General features: G+C 36.8%; 2 protein-coding genes across 2 annotated transcripts; one reads left to right on the top strand and one right to left on the bottom strand.

Moving 5' to 3' along the window:
* Nucleotides 1-625: 625 nt before the first annotated feature.
* Nucleotides 626-6,461, bottom strand: LOC137747375 (probable sucrose-phosphate synthase 1). The gene is made up of 13 exons (XM_068487474.1): nucleotides 6,118-6,461; nucleotides 5,922-6,011; nucleotides 5,273-5,514; nucleotides 4,926-4,989; nucleotides 4,098-4,796; nucleotides 3,784-3,900; nucleotides 3,500-3,631; nucleotides 3,195-3,371; nucleotides 2,953-3,006; nucleotides 2,785-2,847; nucleotides 1,747-2,682; nucleotides 1,418-1,545; nucleotides 626-1,152 (listed from the first exon to the last, which is right to left on the bottom strand). Exons 1-13 carry the CDS (start codon nucleotides 6,301-6,303, stop codon nucleotides 873-875), a joined length of 3,168 nt encoding a protein of 1,055 aa, XP_068343575.1. The 5' UTR covers nucleotides 6,304-6,461; the 3' UTR covers nucleotides 626-872.
* Nucleotides 6,462-14,755: 8,294 nt separating this feature from the next.
* LOC137747057 (calmodulin-binding receptor-like cytoplasmic kinase 3) lies at nucleotides 14,756-18,599 on the top strand. The gene is made up of 7 exons (XM_068487061.1): nucleotides 14,756-16,342; nucleotides 16,444-16,674; nucleotides 16,823-17,106; nucleotides 17,237-17,402; nucleotides 17,492-17,581; nucleotides 17,712-18,010; nucleotides 18,202-18,599. Exons 1-7 carry the CDS (start codon nucleotides 16,063-16,065, stop codon nucleotides 18,412-18,414), a joined length of 1,563 nt encoding a protein of 520 aa, XP_068343162.1. The 5' UTR covers nucleotides 14,756-16,062; the 3' UTR covers nucleotides 18,415-18,599.
* The last annotated feature ends 1,836 nt before the right edge of the window (nucleotides 18,600-20,435 follow it).

The following is a 20,435-nucleotide window of genomic DNA, read 5'->3' as shown; positions in this document are numbered from 1 at the left end:
ATAAGAAAAATCAAGAATGTTGTGTTCAAAACATCTTAAGAGGCTCGTAGCGCCGGTGATAAAAAAGAAAATAATGAAATAAAAAAATATTGAAGCAATTCACGCATATAAATACATTTAAAATGTGTAAGTCACGTATAGTGCATTGATTCAAAAAATATCTTTTACACACGGTTGTTTATTAAATATTATTTCTCTATTTTTAAACACTTAAAGAGGCATGTAGTGGCAGTTATAAAAAAGTTTTTCCGCACGCGCATAATAATGTGATTCAATTAGTTGTCAAATGATTATATTTTTTTAAACAAACAATGTTATCTACACTATAGAGTTTCTTCTAACATGGTCTAATATTATTCATTTAGTTCAAATATTTGACTTTCTTTTTGTCATAAAAAAAAAAAAAATTATGGAAGCAATTTATGCATATAAATACATTTAAAACGTGTAAATAACGCGTAACATGCCGTGATTCCAAAAATGTTTTTTGTATGCAAATGGGCTCGTGCATGAAGGGCAGTAATGTTATATGTGACAGCACGCCACTGGTGACGGTGTACATGTCCATGAAAATTGCTCACCTGGTTTTGAGTCATGACATCAACAGCTAAGTAAAGGCAAGCTATGGATGAACATATGAAATCGCAGAGAGAGATCGTCCTCCTCCAAATCTGCACATATGTTGACTATTTTTATTTCTTAACTAAAAATATAGCCAGAAAGTAACAAAAGGTTTAAATTTGATGAAAATGCAAGTATTGAGCTTTATGTCGAATCCCCCGGCAAACGAATTTTCGGGGAGGGGGCGGCAAAAGGTTCAAGATATAGAGAAAAACTGCTCATGGGGAAGGCTTTACAAATAATGCACACTTCTAGTTCTTGAGAACTCCTAGTTTCTCCAAGGAAGCACGGATATCGTCGCTCCCGCAACCTTCACTGGTCTGAACTATGTTGGGGGTGTCAAGTGCCAGGACATCGGATAGAGGGTAGTTTCGGTTATTGTGGAGTTGACTGATTGCATTGCTGCCAACTCCCTTCAGTACTACACTTTGGTGCAGTCCACCGAGCAATCCTTCGTAGTCCGTGTCCCCACACTCTCCAGCGAGAACCACCACTTTCGATAAGTCTACCCCCCATCGGAGATATAAATACCTGAAGCAAATGCTTCTTTCAGTGATCAAAGATTCAAAGCAATTCCAAAGCAGTTTTACAATTTTACTAAACCAACGATCGTTTGGATTTGTCGACAACAGGACATTAGCATTCACCTTATTACTTTTGAGTGGTATCTGTAATTAGATTCTACTAGACTATTACCGTGGACGTGATGAGTTCATTCTGGTCCGATAAACCATAAAGCGAAAATTCACTATAAATTAAGTCAATAGTGTAGATAAGTAAGGCATAAATACTGTACCTGAGGGCTTGAGAACGAGATGCCAATACTGGAATTACGTTCACTCTGGTCCCGTTTTGGCAGTAAATTACATGGCATCGTAAAGCCTGAATCCTCAGCACCTTCCGAAGCTCCTTTACCGGGGGTAACTGCAAAGATAAAATAAAAGAATTTCCGATGATGTACATCCAATGTAATATACTATAAAATATTACATGCTTCAATAAAAATTCAAGGGCAATTTTTATAATTAATTGAAGTTGCCCAGCGTATCAACGTACCAATGATTTTCTTGTTAATTTAAGAATTCATACCAAACTGATCCAGAATCAAAATTGACAAACACTTACCTTTCCTGGTGCCTGCACTTTAAAAGCATAACAATAGTCAGTTGAAAGTTGATCAGCTGCAGAAACAATTGCCTCACTCCCAGTCTTCTTATCATTAACTGAAGTTGCCCAGCGTACCAATGTCTTCCTCAATCCTTCTCCACCCCAACGGTATTCAATGTGTGAATGGTAATAAAAGTCGACCACGAAGGGGCGATCCTCAGAATTAATAGATGGATAGTAGAGGTCACTGCCACTGTTACAAATATATGCATCAAAATCTTTAGGGTTCAAGCCCCCGAAAACCAGAAATGAACGTATCTCGATTATGGTCAAGGATGTTGACAATATGAATCCTACAGAGCCTTCAGCCTTTTCCTTTCCCGTAGCCTCAAAAATATTTTTTGTAATTTCATTAAGTTCTGTAACGGTTTCACAATCCACAGAAATGACAATAAGATGTTTCCTCCTCCTCAAAACTGGGAACTTTCCAGCATTGTTATGGTCTGCTTTCTCTGAGAACCCAGCCTTCCGCGTGTCCCTTGAAATACCCTTTGACCATGCCAAAACAGCACTCTCTATTTTACTCCTTCTGTCAGCAGTATTTCCTTCAGAATCTAAACTATCATTTACACTAGTTCCGCTCTTTTCTCCATCCATTGAAAACTTCAAGTTCAAAGATAAATCCTGTATATCTCTCAAGGAATCACTTGGGGATTCTGATTCTGAAGTGTCTCCTCCATCCGCACTTCTCTGCCACTGTGGTTGCCTCAGTTTGCAACTGGCTATTCGGGATAGATAAGTTTTGCAGTGCTCAGGCCACGAAAATAGGTGAATGTTCTTCAACCCATTTTGCCGACATCTTGCCCAAAGCTGCTTATCCGCAACAAGCTTCAGGAGAGCATCGGCAATAGACTGCTGATCATGAGGATCAATAAGAAGACCATTGTCAAGCACCTGCAGAAATAACTCCACTCAGTTTTGGAATTCCGACAACAATTCTATGTACAATAATGTAGAAACTATTATTAATTCTTTACGACCAATGAGCAGGCATACCTGATGTATATCAACAGGGCCTCCATTTTTTGTGGCAACAATAGGTAAACCATGAGCAGCTGCCTGTACAATGAAAGCGCAAAAGTTAAACTCGTTTGTGAAAAAAGAACAAGAAATCATAAATAGTGGAATAGCACACAAAACTCCTGATAAGTTTTAGACTTGCACCTCAATTAAAGTGAGTCCAAAGGGCTCAATGAAAGCTGGATTAATGAAAACACCCTGCAAAAAGCATTAGCAGGAAAAGAGTAGACTGAGAGTTGATTCTTGTTTTTGGGTATGAAATAGTAGCTAATGATATTAAACTAAACGCCACAATAAAATGAGAGTAATGGTAAATTTTTAGTAGCTACAAAATAAAAATAATTTTACAAGAGCACTGCAGGTATACAATGTTGAACGATAGGCACCTTTGTCTTTGCTGCTAGACGATATATATCGGGAACATCAGATTGTTTGTGGTGTTTGGGGTATGCGACTTGCCCATACAAATCATATTTGTCAATCAGCTTGAGCACTGAGAGAAGAAGAGAAGCACTTGTGCTTGACATTTCATCAATTCCATCACGGTTACCCATAATGAGTGTCTGCAGAGTACAGAGGAAAAGAAAAAGGTTAAACAAATGACATTGGCTCAGCAACAAAGTCAATCAGCGGATCAGATAGAACACAAAGGTATCTGCAGCAAGAAAGTGCATTAAGGATTCTAACATACAAGGTTGGCAAGCTCTCTTAGTGGACGACATTCTCCAAATGCTTTGACCAAAGTTGTAATGTTCTTTTTCGGATCTGGTCTAGCAAGGGCAAGAATCATCGGCTTGCGAGGATTGGTAAAGAAACGCATTATCTGCATCATGAAATAATTTGGTTGGCACCAGTCAATGCATAATTCATGAAAACACAAGGCTTGTAAGTTACAAAGCAGGACGTATTGAAACTGACTCATCGGCTATACTTTGAAAGAAATCAGAATAAAAATGAATTAAGAATAACTGGCACCTCAGACCAAATAGGTGGGTCTGGAGAAGTTGGATGGTCTTCATTTGCTTCTGTTTCAGCATCCATATCACCATCATGCGGAACAATATGATGGAACTCCATTCCAGGAGGAATTACCTGCACAGAGCTACAAATTCGTAAGATATGTTTATAAAACGAGCAAGCCATGAGTACCCTTTAAACAGTGCTGATCAGGGTAGCAAAAAAAAACCACACTCGGAAGCATACCCTACTCAAATTGGGCCATTTTTCAAGTCCTCCCCTAGAGTTATGGAAAAGCATTCAACAAGAATATGAAAGATCTCAGTACTTACCACCATGCGGGGCATGAACCTTCCATAACAGCTCACATTACGCCTCATCCTAGCTCGTAGTTTACGCTCCAGTATTGGATCAAAACCATTATACAACCGCCATTGCTCTTCTATCTCCTGTCTAGTGCTGGTAATAACTATTTCGGAGGCATCAAGGGCTAACTCCTCTGCCTCTATCCGACGCATTATTTTATATGTTTTGTTTATCTCATCCCTTGAAAGTCGACCTTGCTTTAAAAGTTGCTCCAACTTATCTCGGCCGAGTGAGTGGCCAGTAAAAAGCATCGGTACATTTAAAGCCCCAGATAGAAGGGCAGCAGAGTCACCAGCATCTGCATAATGCCCATGGATGGCAACAGGCCAGACTGGCTTCCCGCCACCAATTTGTTCACCCAAAACTTTGGACATTTGCATTATGTGGTTCAATGCACCATCAACAAATTCAGGGATGTGTGGCCAGAGTTCTTCTTTGGGAATGTATTTATCTTTGGGACCAAATGGTATACGAATGATATAAGAACCACTGCTCTCCCCCATCTCTTCTTCAAAACCTTCTGCATTTATTGGAGTCAGCATCTCTGTCGGCTCACCATAACTCCAGTCTACATCCGGCGATGACACTTGTCTTGTTAGCAGATCAACTCGGTACACTCCTGGCGTGGTGCCCAATGCCCGTGCAAGTTCTACTACATACTTAACCTAAATGAAAATAAACCCAGTATTATACAGGTAGCTATACAAGCTACCACAGAATGAATTACCATATCAAATAAATGTGCGGTGCAATCAGAGACTGGGAGTGAAACCACATTAACAACAAAATATTACCTGACCACCAGTATCAGAGTCACGACCGAGCTCCATTTGTTCACCTCGTATGAGACCATGAAGGCTGCATGAATACTTGTCTTCAGAAACATTATTAAGAAAACACAAAAATTCATGCAGACCGTGATATCATATTCCGTACAACTCAAAATTGAGAGAGATAGATGGGCGGTTAGTGACCGTCAGACTAAGTTCTCTGTAGCAGCAAGTTAAACTATCACTTCCATGCTTCCATTAAATACTGAAAGCATATCTAATATTATCATTTGAGATGCCATGCAACACTGACCAATAATTCATAGCCATGATTACATACAAAACTTAAAACATTAAAGTTCAGTTCATGCCTTATTAGTACAATATATAGCTTTTTCCCCTTCTGCTGGCTAATCCATGTCTCCATCGCGTCAACGGAGTTAATTCTAGGCAGTCTTCCTCTGTGACTATCACCGTGAGCTGACATGTCACTCACCGTATCTCCCTTCTCTCCCTCAGACAAGTCTTCAGACATATCAGCAGTAGCTTCTCTGCGACCTCTTTCGCGTTCAAGACGACGTTTAGCCTTCCGTTGAGATTCTTCGCCCTCAAGCTGCAGAAGAATAGACAGTGAGAAGAAAAAGATCACATTTAAGCAAAATCGTCGTAAGCTTTCTCTTCTCTTTCTTTCAATTTCACCTAAAATAACCGTCTCATTTGTTAATTAATGCGTATTCATGAATCAGCATCCTCCAAAATCAAAAATCGAAAAGACCCTACAAAGAATTAGTACTTCGAAACAATTACAAATTAAAAGGAGTAAACTTTACATTCGATTTAACAGACACCCCGAAAAACTATTTTTATTATTATTATTATTATTATTATATAATAATGCAGAAACAAATCCGGCAATCTTAGCTTCCAATTTATCAGCACACGAATCAAAGAGGCACAAATCTCACAAAGAACAATCTATATCGAAAATTTACAACCCGAAAAGTAAGCTAAAAGCAAAACCTGCTTCTTCTGGCGAGCCAAGTTCCAAATCCGCCAGCACAAATTCTCCAATCTGGTGTTCCTCTCCTGGGGACTCCTCGTCGCCGAAGCCTGCCATTGATTCCCACACATCATCATCAATCAAACAGAAAACAGAGCAGAAACACAACTTAGAGAAAAAAAGGGAGGGGAGAGAGAGAGAAAGAGTGAGACTTACGCGAACCCAGGAGCGATGGAGATCGGTCTCGTCGAAGCCGGTGATGACCTCCTCGACGAAGTATCGGGTGGGACTGAAGTGTCCTCTCTCCCTTAGCAACAACGACGACTTGGCATCGTCGACGAGTCCCGGTCCCACGTCCAGAATGGCCTCCAGGTAACTGTTTATCCAATCGTTCCCCGCCATTAATCACCAAATCTGAGCTTTTCACCGTCCGCTGGTTCGGCAGCTGATTCCAATTGCGAATTTAGCGAGTGAGAAATGGAAGTGGGGTTTTATGCATGTGAATGCGACTGTTGGGGGGTGGTGGGAAGGAGGGAGGACGTGGCGGTGGCTTTGACAACGATCTTCTCTGTTTTGTTTTTGTCTAAATAGTCCTCTGTCGACATTTGTTTGACTAATCAAGGACCTTAAATTACAGGAAATTACTTCCTAGTCAAAAGGACACTTTAAAATTTAGGACAAAAAATCCAACAAAGTAAAAGATTTGAACCATTTTTGTTTTTTTCTGTTGGATTTAAATACATTTTGTAAAATCTGGCTCGAATAGAGCTTAACTTCGACAACCTGCTTTCTCCGGCACATACTACTCTAGCTGCGCTTAAAGGGTCAATTTGGCTTCCTCTCTGGTGGTCATTTATAAGAGGCACGAATGAAAAGGAAGTTAGAAGTGATCCCTTGTTGAAACAAAAGTTAATATATATCAACCTCTTAGTGGGATCTAGCGCGTAAGGATTGAATCTTTTTGTTACAAATACAATGTTGTATTAACTGAAGCGATTCATGGTAGAAAAAGAAAATTTAGTTTCTTAGAGAACGCTTGCGCGGGTGTTAATTGAATATTTTTCGTTACAAATACAATGACGTTATATCATAAGAATATGTACTCTTATCCTTACGTACTGATAATCTTTATTCCATAAAGCTTTTTTTTTCTTTTTAGGAATATTCCATGTAGTTGGATGTTGAAATAATATTGAATTATTTATAATTTAACCATTTGTTCACTTTAGTTTTCTTTTCTCAAATACTTTTTACAAATTATTTTTTATGATTCATAACGTATACATACTTTTATTATATTGTTGAAATTGTTTTAATGAATATTGTTGATTAGTCAGAGAAAAAAAAAAAAAACAACGAAGTTATGCTTTTGTATCACCAATGTGTATATAAAATAATTTATAAATTAGGAACTCAAATAATTTATAAACCTTTACTATCTAGCCACCTACAAATATTAGGCTTCTCTCTTTGGCAAATTACAAATACGTGCTAGTTTTTTTGTGTTTTTGTTTTAAGGAATAATTGGTATTGAACCATGGTTATCTATTCTTCTAAGTTTAGATGAGGCTAGTTTTTTTTTCAAAAAGTTGATGAGTGGAAGATAGTAAGGAGAATCGGATGAGGCTAGTTAGGAATTGCATTTTATCCGTAACCACGATCAAGTAAATTCACAGCTTACAAAGTATCGAACTCAAAACCTTCAACTTTTTCTTTAGAAAATTGTTGTTTACATTTATCTACTGGGTCACTTGTCGCAAGTACAAATATGTGTTAGCTGGAGATCACCAAAAATTTCTAAAAAACAAAAGGCAGTATTTTATTTGTTGGAAAAGGCAGGTTCAATCTTTCATAATAATAAATAAATAAGGGACTAAAATGTAAAGCAATTAATTACTGAGTTATTAATTAATGCCCAAATTTACAATATATTAATTAATTGATGTCCAATATATTGTGGACAGGTGTCCGAGAGATGTCAAGAGTAGGAGTGCCTTTACACGTACTGCTGCGAGTGTCTGAAATGCACGTCAACTTAATGATTGAGTAAAAAAGATGAAATTACTTTTAATTATTAGAATAATGGAGTTAGGAGAATCTTCTGGTATATGCCATAGAGTGGGAGACAAGTTAGTAAAACGGATTGAGATATTCTTCGAATCTTAATGTCTGAAGCTTAAGATTATCTTTAAAAAAGATGTCAAATTTTAAACTTAAAATTTTAATTTGAAGGTTTATATGACACTTTGACATCCTTTAAACCTTTGTTTTCTAACCGATATGTCAAATTTTAAATATAAAATAATAATTCATATGAATTTTCTTTGCATTGGGAATGAAAAGAAATAAAAGAATAATACTTTAAACCAATAAAAAATTAATAAAAAGTATTTAATAATTAATTAAAAAAAATCTGAAGGTGCTGTCAAATTTGGCAGCAAGGGAAGAGATGTCAATCCATGTCATGCCATATCATATTTGGTTTCTTGGTTGGAAAACATTAATACTGTCTTTTGTTAATGTTATTGCTGATTTTGACAATTTGACATCTCATTTGGAAATGCTTTAAGAATCCCAAATGTCTTTGGCCATTTAATTTTGGGGTTTTTTTTATATGGGTCCAAAGTAACTAAAAATTGGTTCTATTTCAAAAGTCAAAAGTCACTAAAAATTGGACATATTTCAAAAGATGATCTATAAAATTGGACCTATTTCAAAATTATCCTTTAATTTTTTAAAATTTTGTGAGATAAATCAGTAAAATGAGTGAAATGAGTTGATTGGGACGTATGATTGAAATTGAATAGTCTGAACCTCGATATTATTAGGTTTTGGACACATAAATCTATAATGAATCTCGATCTTAATAAAAATAAATAAAAGGATACAAAAAAAAGTAAAAACTAGCTATATTTACTTAACGGACAATACTTGGTTCTACAAAAGTACATCTTACAAATGTGATGTGATGCAGTTAGTTTGTTTTTTTTAGAATCAAGCTTATTAGACTAAATGGTTGTCAATGTTAATTTTGTGTTGGATGCGTTAATAGTAACATAAATCATAACTTGAAAAACAGTAATATATTGTAAGCTTTATGCGTTTTATGGACAACAATTATTACTAAAAATGAATAATATCAATTCTCATCGACAGCGAATCATACAGAAGTTTGTAAGGTCGACAAGTCGAACAAAGTCACAAACATTTGTGTAAAAGCCACTAATCACTGGTAGAGTAAGCATGCTTAGTGCCGATGGATACTGTATTCTTAAGGTAAATCATTATTATTTTAAGATATTGTTGTTTATATAACCCTGATTACCTAAACTTAAACATGTTAAGCGCCAATTGGAACACATAATCCTATCATATTTGGCTCCTAGTGCACTATATTATATAGGGCTTAATCCTTGAAGGTCGTAGAAAATATTTGAAATCATTCCTCACATATTAGTCGTTATGTTCCTTCACGTCCAATCACACAATACATGGCGTAACAATATCGTATTAATCTGAAGCCAAGAAGTAGGTATTGCGTAACAATATCCTTATTTTGGCACTTCTCTATGTGGCACACATTAAGAACGAAGATATCCGAGGTAAAGTAATAGTGGCCGCAATTGAAGATAAGATGAGAAAAAATCAATTAAGGTAATTTGGACATGTGAACCGAAGATCTATAAATGCTCCGGTTAGAAAATGCGATTATGAGATAGAAGCTCAGGACAAAATGAGTAGAGGAAGACTTAGGAATACTTGGTAAGAGACTTTAAGAAAAGACATGGAGTACTTGGAGCTAACGGAAATCAAGCTCAGTAACGTTATAGTCATATAGACGACCCCATTTAGTGAGATAAAGTTTTGTCGTTAATTGTTGTTGTTGTTTTTATTTTTGCCGTGGAGAATCGAATTACTGATTTATTCTTCTCTTAAAACATCACATGGCATTCCCTCACCACTTGAATTAACTCGAAAGGCCCAACTACGCAATGATCAATTCTCATGTGTCGCATTCAAGAATTAAACCATATTGGTATATATGATGGTGATCTTTTTTTTCTTTTTTTTTTTGTAAAATCATACTATCCACATTTCATCGCATGTGCTTTTCAAGGGTTGAAATCGATGAAGGGCCACATGAACCCAAATAAGTTTAAAGGTTTTTTGTCTTTTAAAATGTATCTTGCTATGAAAGTGGTAGACTGCTAGTTTACAAAAACATAGCCATACATCAAAAGAGTTTTCTGCAATTGGATAAGCAAAGCCAATGAAAGAAAAGTTCATAGGATAGTAATACTAAATTGCTCCAATAATTTCATCTAGAATCAAAACTCAATATTTGAGGTGCGCTAAAATCATTTTTACGGAGAAACACATATAATCTATTTTTCTATAAAATCACTTAATTGAGTTTTACCTTTCCCAAAATCACTCCAAACCTCCTTAATTTTTTTTTTTTTTTAGACAAACGATAAGATAGTTTATACTAAATTTATCTGAATTATGACAAGCTTAGATCTCTAGATTCATTCCTTTTATTGGCCAAACGTAATACAAAACGGCAAAAGACTCGGGAGATATTCTATCTAATGCACAACAAAAGTCTACACTTAAGTTGCACAATAAAACTAAGAGCCGTTTGATTATTTGATTTAACATAATATTATTTTTTTTCCTTCAACAAACGATATTATGTACATTAAGGGGTTGAAGGAGTGAGTTAAGCCGTACAATGAGCTAATAATTTTAAATTCGTCTTTGGCGAGAATTGAATCTAAGACCTCTTACTTATAAGTAAAAAAGAATATCACTAGACCATAATATAAAGTGACGATTTAACAAGATTTAACGGTCTTATTTTGTTGTGTATAGGAGAGATCCGACAAATTCATATTTCTCGTCCATTGTCAAATTCCATTTTCATATATTGGGCTTGGACCTTAGAAGACAATTACATGTGGAACCCTAGCAATTCAAGTTTAGCCTAGTGTTGTTTAGAGTGTTATTTCTACCTCCAATTTTAAGAAAATTATGTATACATGGAATCGGATGATACTCAAATATAATGGAAATTGTTCTTTTACAATAGAGCATGATTATCTAGTTGGTTAGACTGTTCTTCTCAATTTTTCTTTGAAAACTTTCAATGTTATTAAAATTATATCATTTCATTTCAAAATAAGTATGAAACACATGAACTACTAGCCTACTAGCAAGACGTTTTACTGGTATTCATCTATATTTACAACTGAGAGATTTCATGAGTTCAAAACCTAATTATTCATTACATTTTCAATGAAGTAGTTTAAAATAAAAACAGGTGAATTGTACACCGCATTATAATCCTTCACACAAAACAATACAAGTCAGGGATGAGCTAGGCAAGACAATTATACACTTTGTCAGCCAAAGGGACTATGGCCAAGTAATAACTCAGTTATTGTCTACGAAGATCAATAAGCCTGGACTAAATGAAGGATATGATCACATTAGAAACTGATCCATGTGATGTTGCGGCAATTAACAACTTTTTTTACCTAATTTGATCCTCTTCTGTTGGTTTATCTTTTAGATCGAGAAACCCAACGCTACTTGAAATTTTCTTCTTAGAGGCAAAGGGGAATTAACTCCATCTTTGTAAATTTATCTTACGTTGCCGATTTCAAACCCGAATAAAGAAGGAGTAGGGCGTTAGGTAGTCGACAGTCGGCTTTCTGTTTTCACTTCGAATTCCTATGAGGTAGAAGTGACATGGTTCTACCTCCCATTAACCACAAGATCACCTTCAAGAATATAAAGACTCCCCACGCAAATTGTAGCTTCAAAGATACGGGGCAAACCAGGATTTTCAACTCGTTTGACACTCTTTTTCTCTAAATCAAACCGAAAAAGCACGTGGCTAGAGTAGTATTGATAATATTGCCTCAAAAAACCATTTTATCATCCTTTGAAGGGACCAAAGGTTGACAATTCAATACCTAAATACCTATGACACATGAATCTTCCATCTCAATAGAAAAAGAAAAAAAAAAAGCAAGGTCTATAATTTTGGTCCTTGCATATTTTTTCATAACCAAGGCTTAGGTTCGATTTTCACTGTTGATAATCTCTCTTGGTGGATGATTTGGTGGAAAAAATAGTAAGGGGATAAAATCACTTGTGTAAGTCCTTAAAAATGTTTGTGATATGCTCTGACCCTGAAATAAGATAACCCCCGTCTCCTTAAACTTTTTATTACAAAAAAGAAGAAGAAATGATTATCACAAATACATAAGAGTCTCAAGACCTCCAAAACAAGCCTACAATTGTCATCACCATTGACTAGTGTGGAAAACTCGTGGTACTTTCCTCTGCAAATTTCAAGGCTTAGAAATATGAATCGGTGTTCATCTAATTTTTATACATCAACCCACTTAGAGCACCGTTCGAAAACACGAGATAATATGAATGAAATCCCTAAATGTTCGAATGAATATCAAACCATTGGAGTGACCCCATATGTAAGCAGAAGCCCATGCTTGTTTCAGAGGCTTCTCTCCGCCGCTGCCAATATTGTCGTCGTAAAAACAATACGAAGAACCCATCGTGTATAGCCAACGAATCAAAGCTCTTGACTAAAATACTGCGAAAAGGGGTGGTTTGGATGGAGCGTTGGAGATGGGTTTTGATGAACTGTCATCCATGGTAGCATTCCAAACTTTGCAAACACAGACACAGTAGTATATCCTTATGCCGGAGCCGTTCAAGGATTTCAACGAGCAACTCCGGCGGTAAGTCGGACGTTTGAGGTTTAGGGTTAGATTTCAATTGTGCAGTTTTAGGGTTTAGGCCCTAGTGCCTCTCTGTTCTGGAACAGGTGAAGCACGACCATAATGATACACGAAGTGGGTCCGGGTCAAGTTTCAGTGTACCCTTCCTTTGTCAGCTCACATTTAACTTTCGGATTCGACAACTTGTGTTTTCCTTTCTTGGCTGCTGTCAATTTCCATCAGGAGACAATTTCATGTGGAACCCTAGAAATTCAGGTTTAGCCTAGTGATATTAGAATGCTGTCCCTATCATTATAACTTGAAAAAAATAATGAAAAGATAAGCTTGAGAAAAAATTCCCTAGGGATCTCCCATGGTGAAGCTGTACGCATTAGAAGTCGTATTTACATAGGATAAAATGAATTCAAAATACAGTGGGACTCGTTACAAAGGATAGAATGAGTCAATTAATTAACGTGTTGGGTCGTTATCGGATCACTCGATTAAAACTCAATAAGATAACGGGTGTAGCACGAACACAACCTATTTTTCAAATCTAGACATTAGGTATGACGATTTCTTGGATGATCTGTTAACTCAACACGAAATGACATGATGCGTTAATGAATCAGGTCGTTATCAGGTCACCTGTTAAAAAACAGTTAAAATAATAGATTTGACACTACACAACCCTTTAAGATAACGAGTATGACACGAAAAATATACGAATACGACAAACACAATCTGTTTGTCATGTCTATTGTGAGAGTATAACTATCTATCCAAAGTTTTCTCAATTACTTATCCACACATGGGCTACTAGCAATAAGTTCTAGTAGTTCTTCTTTAGTTGTAATGTGTCTTGAGAAAGTCTTAAGTTTAACTCACACGAAATTGAGTACCAATAAACAGTGACAAGTATAAGAGTTCACGTCTGAAACGTAATTATCATCATGTGATTGTTTGCGTAGGGCCGTGAGTAAGACCAGGATTGGTGGTGTCGTGATTCGGATTTGTTTTGCAAGTTGTTATGGGTCTGGTGGGTGCTGCCCCAACAATGATCGTACAATTATTGTATTATAATAATAATAATAATATGATTATTTTGTTTGTAACTTGTATTAGAGGAAATTCAACACCACGCGAAAATAGATTCACACTTGATACTTTTTTTTTGGACGACAATCTACACCGTTACATAAATAAAAAGCTAAGAGTTAGTTTAAAAGTGTTTTTAACAACGCTGAAAGTGTTTGTCGTAAAAATGATTTGGAAACTAATTATTAATAAAAATTCAAATGAATTTTGGAAATCACTTAAAAATTCTGCAAGAAGCACTTGACAAAATTCAAAAATAATTTGCTAAAAGCACTTTCAATTATTTTAAAAATATTTTCAAGAACCCAAAGTATATTTTCTTTGCTTTAGTGTTAGGATTTTCTTCTTTATATCCATCAAATGGGAAGGAAATTGAAATCATACAAGAAACAAGAAAAAGTTTGGCACTTGCCAGGCTAATTTTATGTATTTATTAATTTGTGTTCAAGGATAATATATATACTTTACAACAAGTCAGTTATAGATTATAATAAGATCCACTACTTATGTGAGTCGAATTTCTTATTTTTAAACTGTAGTGTTAGTGACATGACCAATTTGTTTTTAAATCATTGATTTTGATGAAAGAGTAAACATTGATCCGTATAGTTTTTGACACTCCAAAATAAATTAAATATTTACATTTCTACCCTCACCAATTGCATTGGGACGAGGTCAGATGCTAAACTAAGAGTGAATAAATTGGACCTTAAAGTGTGGACTGTTTTCCGATACTACTGATAATGGAAAAAAGCTTTCAAACTCAGAACCACAACTATATGAGATAAAATCAACTGAACTACAAGACACTAAATCAAAATAAGACCTTGAAAATATGATTATTATGGTAATTTTATTTTGATGCATATGGAATATATTTTTCTCCAAAAGAAAATTATAATATACTGACACGAAATGATCAAAAAGCCCTTCACCGGGCAGGATGATACTTACAATGCAAATGCAATTTCCCAACGGTCAACCATCAACATTTCCACATTTTGAGGTTATATTTATTAGTATAGTTTACAAGCATCACTTACTTTAATGCATCACAGACGGACGGCTCTGGCGGATTACATCACAGTCAGAATCACCACCTTCTCCCTCTCCCCTCCTTCCTACCACCAACACCAACAGCAACGTCAAAGGCCGGTCCTTTTCTTTTTTCTCCCTGCAAGTTTCAATCAATTGTAACAAAGCAGTGGTTTTGGCTTTTGACATTTCCAGCCTCTTCAGCCGCCTCTCAGAGTAAATTCAGGTGATTTTTTTCTGCTTTTTTTCTTTTTCTAATCAGCTAAGCCACTTATAGGTTCATAGTACTGGTTTGTGTAGAGAATTTTTAGATGTTGGGTTTTGGAGTTTGAGTGGATTTTTGTACAAGTTGTGGATTTTATGATTTGGGTTTCAAGCAATTCAGTGAAAGTTTGGAACTTTTGGTGGTTTGAGGTCTTGGGATTGGTTTTTGGGATAGTATACCAGCTGGGATTTCTGTAGAGCTTCTAAATGTTAGGGTTTTGAGTTGAGTGGATTTTCAAATGGGTTTGTGGTTTTTGTGAATTGGGTTTCAAGTAATTCAGTGAATGTTTGGAACTTTTGTTTGTTTGAGGTCTTGGGATAGTATCCCAGCTGGGATTTCTGTAGAGATTCTCAGTGTTAGGTTTTTGAGTTGGGTGGATTTTCATATGAGTTTGTGGTTTCTTAATTGGGTTTCAAGTGATTCAGTGAAAGTTTGGGACTTTTGGTGGTTTGAGGTGTTGGGATTAGTTTCTGGGCTCCTTAAGTTTTTCGTACTTATCCAATTTCCAGTTGCGAGTTGAGTATTAAAGGCTTTGGGTGAATTCGTGGACACATCAAGAAATCGAATTCTCTAATGGGGAACTATGTGAAGATATGTAACTCAAATTTCATCCATTTTGTCTGTTGAGGATTTCAACCAGTCTGTAACGAATAGAGGCTCAAATTGCTCATTTCAGTCACTGTAAACTGGCTTATTTGGAGCAGTTTGAAGTCCTAAACTACCAGTAACAATACTGGCGGAAACGAAAACTGTCAGTAACTTTGATCAGTCTTGTTTTTGGTGATCTCTCTGTAACTGGGTTTTGTAAACTTTTGTTGAATTCGAAAGTCCTGTCCAAACGCTAAAATTAGTCGGCTATGGAATTTCTGTATTGGTTGGTTGAACTACTCAAGGTGTGTTGAGGATCCTAAAGGTCTGTGATTTTGTGCATATTATCATCTTTCGGCTTTTCTTGGTGGATTTTTGAAGAACAGAACAAACGGAGAGGTTTCATCATCTTGTAACTCCTAAATGGGAGTTGGGCAGATTATCCCGTTTAGAATGGGCATCTCAGTGTTAAGTCTGTTGCTGCAATTGCCAGCAATCTTTGCATCCAAGTTTGTCATACAGTCAAAGGATTGTAGTGATCACATTGCCTATTCAAGCTCTCATGGTCATGAATTGTTTTACATAAACGGGAATTCAGTAGAGAAAACTATATTCTGCGCAGCTCTTCGGACATACTATGCAAATGGTTGCATTTTAGAAGGCAACCTTGGAAGTTACCATTGTCCATCAGACCTTTCACTAGGTATGCATTAATATGATATCTTGCTCGGTTTCTTGTTTAAACGATGCTATTTGGTCAAGCTTTTTGGAGTTTAATTTAATTAAGTATTGCTGCTTTTGCAGTTGATTTTACCTTGAGGACAGGGAGGAAACTTCTGCAGAAGGAGTCAAGGGATAAATCCACTTTCGACAACAGAGAGGAAAAAAATGATTTTGCATATATGTCTGCGACGAAAAAGATTGGAATAGCAGCAAGTGGAATGTTTCTCACGTGTTGTGTTTTTCTATGTCCTTGCATTTTTAAGAAAAGGAGAGAAAGTGTGCACAGAGTTCTTGCAAGGGAGCCAAATTCAAGTGAGTGTCTTGCATCAACCCTTCTGTCGACTATTCGGCAAACAAATTGCATTCCTATTAGTTTACCTACCTTCTATTAGTTTCCACACACTGACTTTTCTTTCTTTCATATTTTGTTATTTAAGCTAAATTGATTATCCTTTTGCAGCGGATTCAGTTTTTTCTTTTGAAGTGAGTTCTTCAGATCCTGAAAAGATCCTGGCCAGTCCGCATCGTGTGCCACGTAGTCCGCATCATGTGCCGCCTAGTCCTAGATTTTCAATGTCTCCAAAGCCCATTGGAATTGGATCAGTACATCTCAGTTTGAATCAGATTGTAAAAGTAACTCACAACTTCTCTCAATCGCAACAAGTAGGTGAAGGAGGTTTTGGAACTGTATACAAGGCTCGGTTAGATGATGGCCAAGTGGTTTCTATCAAACGTGCAAAGAAGGTATGAACAGTTCATAATGTTGAAATATTTCTATCGAACATTCGAGTGGATTCTTAAGGATGTTTTTATCTCATGTCCGTGATTCAATCAAATGATTGCTATTTTTTGTGACATGGAAACTTTGTAATAGGAACACTTTGAGAATTTGCAAACTGAATTCAGCAGTGAAGTTGAACTGCTTGCCAAAATTGATCATCGGAATCTTGTAAAGCTACTAGGTTATGTTGATGAAGGAAATGAGCGTCTTATCATTACGGAGTATGTGCAGAACGGTACTCTTAGAGAACATCTGGATTGTAAGCTTACTCAAATCCTTTCATAACAATAGCTAGTTCTGATTTATAAAGTGATGAGATCGTAAATAATTATGCTGCTACACTGGCAGGTCTGCATGGGAAAATCCTAGAGTTCAACCAGCGACTTGAAATTGCTATCGATGTTGCTCATGCCCTTACCTATCTTCACACATATTCTGGTAACAAAACTCTTCATTTAATACATGCATCACAGTTTTCTATTTAAGTTTCATCTTTCTGGATGCGGATGAAAATTGATTTCATTTGTCAACCTGGTTGATGTCTAATCCGTTATTCATCACACAACAGAAAAACAAATCATCCATCGAGACGTGAAGTCCTCCAACATTCTTCTCACAGAAAGCATGAGAGCCAAAGTGGCCGATTTTGGATTTGCAAGGCTTGGCCCGGTGGACACAGATCAAACACACATTTCAACCAAAGTGAAAGGAACTGTCGGTTATCTTGACCCTGAGTATATGAAAACCTATCAACTCACCCCGAAAAGTGATGTTTACTCGTTCGGGATCTTACTAATAGAAATTTTGACTGGCCATCGTCCAGTGGAGTTGAAGCGACCTGTTGAAGAGCGGGTGACACTCAGATGGGTAAGTATAGTCAATATTCAACGAGATAAAATCACCAACTATGTTGCGTGGTATTAAAATGAGATGTGATTAGCATTATTGTTATAAAATGATTGCGAATGAGCTCTTAGTCTTGTCATTTGCTCAATAATGTATTTGAACCAGATTAAATTCGAACTGTAACGATTATATCCGGATTCAACATTTTGCAGGCCTTCAAGAAGTTGAATGAAGGCAGGGTGGCAGAACTGGTTGATCCTTTGATGGAGGAAACTATAGATGCAGAGGTTCTGATGAAAACCTTCGATCTGGCGATCCAATGTGCAGCCCCCATCCGAGTTGATAGGCCGGACATGAAAGCGGTGGGAGAGCAGTTGTGGACAATAAGGGCAGACTACCTTAGAAGTGTCAAGAGAGGGCAGTAGTATAAATAATGTGAGAGACATCTTCCCCCTTATTCGACCTTACCCTGTAAAAACAATTTGGTCACAAGACACGAGTTTGCTTTTCAGTTTGGCCTTTTTTTCTTTTACGCGAAATCATTCTGCAACCTTGAAAGCAAACACATTTGAATTTAAATGTTTAGCTGTAATTTTTGGTTGTTTGAGCATTTGTTGTTGTTCCCAACTTAATGACCTGTGCCCAATACCCTCTGGTGGTATCGTGCTCAATGGGTTTCAAGTGTAAAATTTTATCATAAAAGTCCAATGTTTCGTCTCCAAATGTGGGACTTCTCTTCCAACTTAGTACTCAGGACCTGGTTTGGGGAACTTGAAGCCCAAGACATCCCTAGGGCCTCGATACTTAGGACTCGACCTAGGAACTCTGCCAACCAAAACATGGACGCGAATCTTCAGCGCTAGGGACCCAACCCACGGACGGACACCGACTCTACTCAAGTAGAATGACTTCAATGGCAAGGGCACGGTAATAACACTAGTTTCGTGTTGATAATATAAAGATATCTGTAAACTTTTGTCCATATGATGTTTGTATCATTAACACGGATGCCTGTGCCATAAGTTGCTGTCCTGCTCGAGGGCTATAGCCACTAAAGCTCTTCAGACCGGAAACCCCATGACCTTTTTGTGCTATTTTCCTTCCGTTGGCTGGGTACTTCAACCAGAAACATCGTTGACTCATTTGCGGCTCGGCAGGGATAAAACCTTTGTACAATACTGAATTAAAAGACAAAATTTAGGTATGTGAACGGTGAATGATCAACCCTCAAAATTTAGGTATGTAAACTTAATGTAATACTAATCACGAACTTAAATGAAAACATGAACCGTCTTTGAATTAAATATGATGAATGTATTAAGGAAGATAACAAATCTTCCATTTCTGTTGATGTTAAACAGTTAAGTAAAAGCTAAATGTGGTTAGTTTGTTATTAACTATAGTTAGTTAGGATGGTTATAAGTTTAGTTAAAATAGTCAAGGGTAGATTTGTAAAGAGCCAAAGGCTATATATATTCTCTTTTGTGTAATTGTAATTTCATTGAGTAAACTACAATCTTGTAGAAGAAGTTTTATCATTCTATATGGTTTCATCGCCCTCATCAACACCCGGATTATTCCAAACTCAAAGTTTTTGATTGCCAATGCTTTCCACAGCTTAAACCTTATACTCACAGTAAATTGGATTCTAAAAGCAAGTGTTGTGTGTTCTTGGGCTATAGCCTTCAGCACAAAGGTTATCGGTGTTTTGATCCGATTGGTAACCGAGTCTATATCTCCCGCCATGTGATCTTTAATGAAGACTACTATCATTTTCAGTCTCTGCCCCTTTTTCCTCCTCGCTCTGGCAGTGTTACTCCAGTTACTTCTCCTTCAATGGATCTCTATTTTAGCAAGTATACTCATCCTGCTTCTACTCCTCCTCCTGATTCTTCCCCAACTCCTGTTGCTTCTACCCCTCCCGGTGCTTCTCCCACTCTAGCTGCTTCTCCAACTCTGGTTGCTTCTCCACCTCCGGATGCTTCTCACTCTGCTTCTACCTCTATGATTAACACTCATCCTATGGTTACTCGATCCAAAGCAGGCATCTATAAACCTAAGGCTTATGCAGCAACTAAGCATCCTTTGCCCCTTACATTGGATTCTGTTCCCAGTACGTATTTACAAGCATCTAAGTTTGCTCACTGGCGAGCTGTGATGCAGGATAAGTACAATGCCTTACTCTCTACAGGAACTTGGTCCTTAGTTCATTCTCATTCTTCTCAAAACATTGTTGGTTGCAAGTGGGTGTTTCATGTCAAGAAGAAACCTGAAGGTACTGTGGATCGTTACAAGGCCTGACTTGTTGCCAAAGGCTTTCATCAACAAGCAGGCATTGATTTCCAAGAGACTTTTAGTCCGATTGCTAAACCGGTTACCATTTGCATACTCCTTAGTCTTGTTGTTCAACATAATTGGTTTCTAAACCAGTTAGACATCAGCAATG

This window comes from Pyrus communis, chromosome 10, assembly GCF_963583255.1.
Source record: "Pyrus communis chromosome 10, drPyrComm1.1, whole genome shotgun sequence".
NCBI lineage: Eukaryota > Viridiplantae > Streptophyta > Magnoliopsida > Rosales > Rosaceae > Pyrus > Pyrus communis.
Note: the sequence above shows the minus strand (reverse complement) of the source record. Positions and strands in the feature narration are given on the sequence as shown.

Bases quoted from the DNA above. Each gene is read 5' to 3' on its own strand.
- LOC137747375 (XM_068487474.1), bottom strand. From the start codon at position 6,303: ATGGCGGGGAACGATTGGATAAACAGTTACCTGGAGGCCATTCTGGAC. The intron at 6,012-6,117 runs GTAAGTCTCACT...AATCAATGGCAG, and splicing joins TCCATCGCTCCTGGGTTCGC to GCTTCGGCGACGAGGAGTCC. The intron at 5,515-5,921 runs GTTTTGCTTTTA...ATTCTTCTGCAG, and splicing joins TGGCTCGCCAGAAGAAGCAG to CTTGAGGGCGAAGAATCTCA.
- LOC137747057 (XM_068487061.1), top strand. From the start codon at position 16,063: ATGGGAGTTGGGCAGATTATCCCGTTTAGAATGGGCATCTCAGTGTTA. The intron at 17,403-17,491 runs GTAAGCTTACTC...CTACACTGGCAG, and splicing joins TCTTAGAGAACATCTGGATT to GTCTGCATGGGAAAATCCTA. The intron at 18,011-18,201 runs GTAAGTATAGTC...AACATTTTGCAG, and splicing joins AGCGGGTGACACTCAGATGG to GCCTTCAAGAAGTTGAATGA.